Source organism: Dufourea novaeangliae, unplaced genomic scaffold (genome assembly GCF_001272555.1).
Source record: "Dufourea novaeangliae isolate 0120121106 unplaced genomic scaffold, ASM127255v1 scaffold28, whole genome shotgun sequence".
Taxonomy (NCBI): Eukaryota; Metazoa; Arthropoda; class Insecta; order Hymenoptera; family Halictidae; genus Dufourea; species Dufourea novaeangliae.
Window position 1 is genome coordinate 1,521,538 of NW_015373917.1, and position 8,510 is coordinate 1,530,047.

At 40.9% G+C, this 8,510-nt stretch overlaps 2 protein-coding genes across 2 annotated transcripts in view; both read right to left on the reverse strand.

Annotated features, from left to right (window-relative positions):
* Positions 1-1,654, reverse strand: part of LOC107194345 (ABC transporter G family member 23) — a 46,892-nt gene extending 45,238 nt beyond the window's left edge. The window contains exon 1 of the mRNA XM_015583957.1: positions 1,558-1,654. The gene's annotated coding sequence lies outside the window, so the exon portion shown is untranslated. The remainder of the gene's footprint in view (positions 1-1,557) is intronic.
* Positions 1,655-7,118: 5,464 nt separating this feature from the next.
* On the reverse strand, positions 7,119-8,188 carry LOC107194318 (copper homeostasis protein cutC homolog). Its single transcript, XM_015583922.1, has 2 exons — positions 8,018-8,188; positions 7,119-7,947 (listed from the first exon to the last, which is right to left on the reverse strand). The coding sequence occupies exon 2, from the start codon at positions 7,945-7,947 to the stop codon at positions 7,234-7,236; it is 714 nt and encodes a 237-aa protein (XP_015439408.1). The 5' UTR covers positions 8,018-8,188; the 3' UTR covers positions 7,119-7,233.
* Positions 8,189-8,510: the final 322 nt, after the last annotated feature.

The following is an 8,510-nucleotide window of genomic DNA, read 5'->3' on the forward strand; positions in this document are numbered from 1 at the left end:
CCTTTAATCGATCCAACTAGATTCACTTGTTATCTAACTTGATTTATTTTATATTAATCACTTTTCATTAATTTCACGCAATAAATCTTCGATCTTTCTACTATAGACATTTCTACAACACTTTCTTCTTTTAATTCCCCGAGAACAGTGTGTAGCACGGTTCAGACGGAAAATTCGACGGACACCCTGTATAAACGCGTAGGAGCTTACGAGAAGAAAAGTCGGTCAACTAGAAAATACCACCAAATACAGCGGATACATTCGAGTGGATATCACGGTTCTAGGAGCGCAACGACACGGTGAAACGATGCTTCGATCGCAAAACTTGACACCCAATCCGATTCTCTCGTCACACTTCCTCGACTTCACTCGTGGTCGCCACTTCGATTTCATAAGAGTCGCGGTAACGTGCGCGAAATCTGTTATGAGCAGCGTTACACGCGCCGGCATGTTAACGTGGAAACGACGCGATTTCGACTGCGTCAACTTCATCGACAACAATAAGAAACCACAGAATTCATCGACAAATTTCACAGCTACATAATCGAGAAGCATTTATTTACGAATCCTCCGTGAGTCGTTGAAACGTTGGCGCACCATTGCTATTTTTTAAGTCATTCCCATTATGTATATGTACTTTACAATTAGTTAACCCTTTCATTTCTACTATTGCCGTATGGTTGTGTATTTGAAATTACCGAAAAGAAACTATCATTAAGTAAGAGAAACTATTTGCGTAGAATCTAAATGTAAAAGAAACAAAAATATTCGAATCCAAGCGTGTAGTGGAGTAGTGTCAATGCTACTGGTTTTTTCTATTGTGTCATATGTTTTTCCAATATTGTCACTTATAGTACCTACATTGTACTACGATTGGAATATAGACAATATAGGAATGATTATGTCATATGTATGTATACTGCTTAAGCGTGAATGGTAAGGGGAGCTATAAACGCCTCTGGACGACATCTATACATCTGTTTGTATATAAACTGTGTAAGTATACTGTTATGGTTTAATAAAAATCATGAAATCGTTGACAGATTCAAATTGGACATGTGACATAACACAAATTCTCCGTGGATACCGATCCACGAATCGAGAAAAAAAACACTCACGCACTTGTAAACTCGTGCAACGAATAAAAAATCACGTGTGAATTCTGCCCAAAACATCCCCTTAAATTCTCGTTGGCACACCAGTACAAAACACGCAATTAATTTGCGCGCACAAAGATTCACTCAAATCGATCTCACATGTACGAAGATGTTTCATTCATTGTTAGAGGATTGTTACACACTGTCACACTTACGAGTACACACGAAAATGATATTTCCTTCCAGTCAACGTAAACGGAGTAGTAGCGATTCTTGTTTCGTGAAATTCTGCTTGAAATCGGTCGACGAGATCGCATAGTTACGTATGTAGGACTGTATGCTGTGTGTATGATCGGATGTTTTCTCCGTGGATCAAGGGTAGGGCGAAACCGTAGCGAGAGGGAACACACAGAGAGAAAAAAAAAGAAGAAAAAAAAACAAGAGTAAATTTGATGATTACCGTGCGCACGTCGTTTCGCGGAGATGGAAGGACGAGGCCGGAGTGCACACGGATCAGGACGACCGAACCGTCTGAGCGTCTTTCTCGCACTGACAGACGAGTCCGGTTGAGCAATAACACACAGGTAGACACCGGCAGTATCCGTGCGTGCGTGCGTGGTGCGTGCGTGCGTGCGTGCGTGCGTGCGTGCGTGCGTGCGTCCGTCCGTCCGTCCGTCCGTCCGTCCGTCCGTCCGTCCGTCCGTCCGTCCACCAACACACTTTTGGCCAGAGGTTCCCAGCTGAATCGCCAACGACCCTCAACGAGAATGGGAGGTACGGTCGGTGGATTTGCCTAGAGGGCTCATGAATTACCACGATAGGTTTGTACACTCGAAACCTCGTTCTAATTTTCATTGGAGAATACCTATGCATAAATATGATAAATTTGGTAAAAGTATGTGAGAATGATCCAGGTGGCCCACTTAACACATTGCGGACGAACGATAAGAACTTTTTTATGTTTACAATTCTAAGGCTTGAGACAAATCACGGAAATTGTGGGCACTTTGCGATTGTAAATATAAGTACCTATACAGGCCAAAAATACCTTGTCCCTGGGTAGAGGCAGTAATAAAACGTCCACAATGTGGTAATCTTTTCATTCTTACTTGTAACGATGCTCGACACTTATTGGATTCCATCAAGTGAAAAGGACCAATACTTAATGTCTTACTTTACCGACAAGTTTTTGAATACACATTCAAATTTGTGCCGCAAAATCTACATATATCTATGTAGAAGAATAGAAGAAACTATTATATGTCTACTCACAGATATGAAAAAATACACGCTATTAACATTTCATTTCGTAATTTAAAATATCTAGCCGTATGGCAACAGTGGAAATGATAAATTCTGGTCCTTTTATTATCGATGGAAATGTTTCAGTTTGCTTCTCTATTACACATTACACCACGGTATTTCTATGACGAAGCATGTATAAGTAAAGTAGGTTTATATCTGTTTATTAATGAGATATCACGATTTATATAATCACGTTCAGCTGAATCGATGCGGAACACGAAGGGTTAAGAATTCTGTGACAAATGAAAAATCAAATTTTAAATTATCGGGCAATTGGTAATGGGGTCTTGTTAGTATATGGAAATTCGAGATTATATTTTAATTAAGTTGTGAACTTTAATGATTTGTACGTCACTTTTGTTTTGTATCGATAATACATAGAACGGGGTCGAGGTGAGTGAGACTGGGTATAGAAAGAGGGTCGTCGAGCCGGAAAAACTGAGAACCTCTGTTCCAGGCCGACGCACTTTACAGGTGTATGTTACTGGACAGCAAGCAAGCAAACACACTCTCCATCGGTCAACTTCGAGTCATTGGCGCCGGCACTGTTGTTGACTCTCCCCTGCGCGGAAATTTCAACCCCTTTGTTCCTTTTTCGAAAATGTTATCGATTCTTGTCCTACACCTCTGGTCTTTCCTACCACAAAATGACCTCAACGTACAATTTTTTAAAGTATTTACACTACGATATCGTGATAATCAATATTAAAAAACTCTATAAATCTGTACGCTCCGAAATGCCTAGTGGTTACCGATTCTCATATTAATTATCGCTCCGAAATATGGGATTGAATACACTTACAAGGGAACTGTCAGCAAAAACGAAAAATTGCCAAATGCTTCTATCGAGGTCCCCTACAAACAGTACAAACCTGTGGAGTTAAAAAAATAAATCGGAATTTCCAGGTTACAGAAGTTTCCCTCTTGGCGAGGTTTTGCAAATTCGATCCAAACAACAGATAACTTGACACTTCAGCGTATCTCCACTTTTTGCAAAGTGTGTTAACAATATTAGTGGCCGCTGGTTGACGCCGTTACCACCGAGCGTACAAATTGCACACGCGACAAACAGACATCGACGTCGGCCTCGAGTCAATGTGTGCGTGACTCGCGCAAGAGATTTGCTCCACGAGGGCGCAAACGTTCTAAGCGGTGTACTTACAGCTTTCGATTCGCGAGTGGATCGCACGGGTCACGCAGGTACGCACTTTTCCTCGTCCCGGCATAGCGCGGTGGTTGTCGTCGTGTCGCAAATACGAAAGTGCACCGCGGCCTGTATTAGGGGCCCGCGTGCACGGGTACGGAGATTGCATAAGGCGTAAGCGTTTGCAATTCCAAATTGGTCGCAAAGAATAAATACATAGCCGCCGTTGCTACTACGTACACGAAATCATTGCGACACGCGGCGGCTGTTCGTTGATCGGCGAACGTGGTGTACCGGGTGTACGTTGTACGTCACCGTCTCTCCAGCCGCGATCACTTCCGGTACGGAATTGTACGGTGACGGTGTTACTGTGGAAGAATAACAGGATATACCTGAAACTACATAGGGTTGTTCGAGTCTTCAGAACACATACACTACCGATGTTGATGCAAATCTTGTGAAATATTTTTTTTATACAAAACATGTTTATTGATTTTTTATAATATTAAATTTTAAAATCAAAGTTAAATGTTTCTAGAAGAACATAAGTGATATTTATTAACACATACAACCTATGTATAAAAGTACTACAGTGAAGGGTTTATGAAGGTTGGATAGGAAGTTCCTCGTGAGAGTTTCTATTTCATCCCCGCCACAGAGGGTGGGAGAGAGGAAGGGAGGGCGGGAAGGAGGTCATGGAACCTGTCACGCGCATAATCCCCATCCACGCTTTTGTTGCCGAGGCTCGGGCTTCGGGCAAAAGATAGATTTGTGAGGTGTAGAAACGATTCGCGGTGTAAGTACCGTGAAAGTTTGGAAATGGTCGGAACCTTGGGCGTTTCAAACTCTCATGGAGCCTTTACTGTATAACCAAAGTTCAATGAAAAGGTATACGTGGAATATCTACAAAAGAAACAAGTTTTAGCTGATTTTTTTCTAACTTCTGCTGTACTTTTATGCGTTTAGACGAATATCAGTCGTGTAAGGATACGTTTTTTCAAATCACGATAGGAGCACCTGCAGGTATCATTAATATGTAACATTAGCTGAAGAAAGCTATTCCAATCGATAAATAACAACAGAAACGATAGTCTTATTTACTGAAAAATAGTGACATTTTAATGTCGTCAATGTACCGTGTGTCCGGACACTTACGGACGGTAGTGTGTACTGCCGGCCAAAAGTATGAGACCAGAATCAGTATTCTGTTACGATGAAATAAAAGTTCATTGAATCGTTATAGAATATTTTCCTCTTTCTTTAATTACCAAACCTGGCCCCATACTTTTGGTCGTTAGTGTAGATATGTGTTGTACAAGGCAGTGACATGTTATCTAAGAGAATCGGCCTTCTGAAGAATCGAATCAAATCGAATCGAATCGGAATCGAACATCCCTACCTGAACCTGAAACACACAGTCTTCCTCGATCGTCGCATCCACGACGCATCCAATGTAGATAGGTACATACATATGGAAGAAGAAGGGCTTCGAGAGCATTTTCATCGGTTCTGAGTTCTGAGTATGTATCATCATAGTATGATTGTCCCTCCGCTCAACGCGGAATAGGCAATCTCCTCTCATGCATAATTTCTAGCACGTACCACGCAGCAGGATTCCATTTACGTACGCGGACCGTGAAGCCATTACGATTTGAACGCGAACGATAATAGTAGTATCTGTGCTCGCGTCTCATTGGCACGCCGCGCTGAAGGATGCATTTACATTTTATATTTTTAGTGACGTACAATGGGTAATTGTGGTTACCAGACGGTGTGTCTTCGTCATAGGAATGCGAAGAACTTATAGGTGTATCTGTGTGTGTGGAAACAATTGCTTATTTTTCATTTCTTCTAACTAACATAAGTGGAACCTACCATTTTCTCCGACCTTCATTTACAACTTTATACGATCTTTTCTTAAAACTTCAAGGATTGTGGATCGTCGTTTTAGTTTTTTCTTGTTTCCATTTCTCTGTATCATACTCGAAGGCGTGAAATCGAGATTAGAAGGCGCCTACATTAATTTCACGGCGGAATTTTGATTCGCAGTTCGGTGAAAGCTTTGGACAAAGTTCAGGGAATGAGATACTCTGCTCACATTTTATATGTTAATTAAGTTGAAAACTGGACGTTCAAAAGCCAAGAACGCAGACAGTTCACGCTGCGGATGATCCACAAGTCTTCGTGAGTTCAGTGGAAAATTTTCCGATGAGTTTCTTGCAGATTTCTGCGGGTACTCCCCAGCTACAGCCGATTCGGTTCCGCGGGAAGTTGCAAATGGAACGATGAATCATCGGGAGGCCTTTGCATGATTCGTTTTATATCACAATGCTCTCTGAATCAGATAAAAAAAAACAGAGAATTAGACGACAACGGTATAAAAGAGTTCGCCACGTGGATGTTTACGACCGCCATTGAACGCGAATGATTTCCATATTTCGAGAGACAAAAAAATAACCGTCATTGATCCCGCGAAGTCGTTTATCAGTATTCAAGTGTCGTCAGAGAAGCACGTTATTTCTCTAGTACGCTTTACATTTTTCTTTTAAGACTCTTCTATCGATTACCATAGGACCGTGGTCGAAAGTATTTACGTATAGACGAAGGGGGAAGAAAAGAATCGTTACAAAGCATCGATCCTGAATGATTGATCAATTAAGCGAACAAACGGCATGGAACGTGTTTATTTCTTTGCCTTGGCGACGATGCAATCAAGCTTACCCGTGGTATCGATGGACTCATACCGTGTGTCTGTCACTTGGCTGTGGTAACGTACATAACGTACAGTGGAAGTCAAAATTGATATATTCATTTAGTAAGTCAGTATATATTCATTTCTCTTAATGTAGAATCTAACATTTCGCATAGATGCTCTATTTAATAGAGTTTATCACATTGAGATCTGCCGACTGTGAGTAAGGACTCAACTGATCAAAAGTGTTGTCTACCAAACAATTTTGTGCTTCCACCAAAATCAATAATCACTTTTGCTTGTATATTTTGGGTCACGATCTCCCTAAAAGGTCGATGAATATAGTTGCATCTGAATTTGATTTTAACATATTTAAACATCCAAATTTGTCCACAGTACTATGAATAAAAACTAACTGCCCAGAGTTAACTAACACCAGAGGTTGCAATGCTGCCGCTAACCATAATAGTATACTTACCATGTTTAACGATATTTACAAATTTTTTTTCGTTATAGCTCCTAGTTTCTTTTTCCCAAATTTTATGACTACCTATTCATCCCGAAAATGTCAAGAAAATTATATCCAACTGTATTACTGCTATGATCTTACAATAGTAGAATGCTACAGAAGTATTACCACAAACCTGACCTTTGTAAGCTGTGTACTTAGTTTTGACTCTAACTGTACATATCTATATGCAACAAGTTGCTACGTGATGGGCAATAAAGTTAAGTGCTAAGGAAACCTAAACATTAATTCGGTACACAAAAACGTCGCATGTTTCTGTTTGCTATATAAGTGTCATATTTCCTACAGACCGTTTTAATTAATATTAAAATATTTAAAATCACTAGACGAAATATTAACGATACGTCTGCGTGGAACAGGAACGTTGCAATAATACCAATGACAAATAAATTAATCACCCAAAGAAACAGGTTCTTCGATTCAGGATAACAATTTGGATCCGTGTGTCTTATCCATTCGATTACGATTACACCGTTATAATCGATACCATTTCTCGAACCAATCCACTATCAGTGACCATAACAGAGGACTCTTTATTGGCTCCAATCTTAACTCTATTTCCGCTAGAGATCACCGCCATCCTCTTGGCGGATGCGTGGAATTCCTTCGCTCCAGACGTTATCTTTATCTCAAAAATGTTGTCCTTGGTGATACCAGAACCTGGCATGATAATTATTCTATCTTGAGCCACCTGAACTAACTTCTGTATCAACTCCAAGCCTTCCTTGGCGGTGTCCTTCTGACCGGAAGTTAAAATTCTCTCAAACCCTAGTTCAATCAATGTTTCCACTGCTCTCATAGGGTCGTTCACCTCGTCGAAGGCTCGATGAAAGGTGACTGACAAAGGACTGGCCTCTGAAAGAACCTCCTCACAGAGATCCACATTAATTTTCCCGTTTAACGTCAGTGCTCCAAAGACGAATCCGTCTGCGCCGTGATCCTTGAGTATTTTCAGATCCTGTAGCATCACTTCCGTGTCCTCTTCTATGTACACGAAGTTACCAGCCCGTAATCGGAGCATCGCGTAGACTGGTATGGGTGAGAAGCTTTTGATTTTTTTAACGAGGCCCGGGGTGGGGGTTAGACCACCCTCAGATAAGGCTGAGCAAACTTCGAGCCTCTTTGCCCCACCCTCGATCGCGTTTCTCGCCGATTCTAGGGAGTCGATGCAAATTTCCATCTGAAACACATTTAACCAGTGTATACAGACGTCAACCAATCCTCTGTAATGGTTCGAGAGGAGTACTCACTGTCTTGTTATTGCTAAAGAGACTCAATAAACGAGTTTAAATAGCGGAAGTTGTGGAAAGTGTTGCTAATCTTCCAGTGAGGTGAAGAAAGACGAAAGTTACTAACAACTTTGTAGCTAAATAGAAATGATTCAATTAACGTCGAGATGCTCAGTGGAGACTGATACTGAAATTTCCACTGATCTTTTATCGTGCTTCTAATACCTGATAATTAACAGTAATTAATAGATACACCGAAACAAAAAGGAATCAATTAAAACCATTCCACCCGGACCATCGAGGATAGAGGAAAGCAGAGGAAAAAGGCTGGGGTTAACTGGTTGACAGTGTCTGGGTTAGGTGTCAACTTGACACTACCGTATTGACAAATCGAACAGCGTCTTTGGCGCCGCTACAGTCAATCTGCGGAAATGGGACAAATAAAATTCAATATGGCGTATTGTGGCGGTGTTTCAAATAAAAAATGAATACTTGTGTAAAAAGTTAGTCTGAC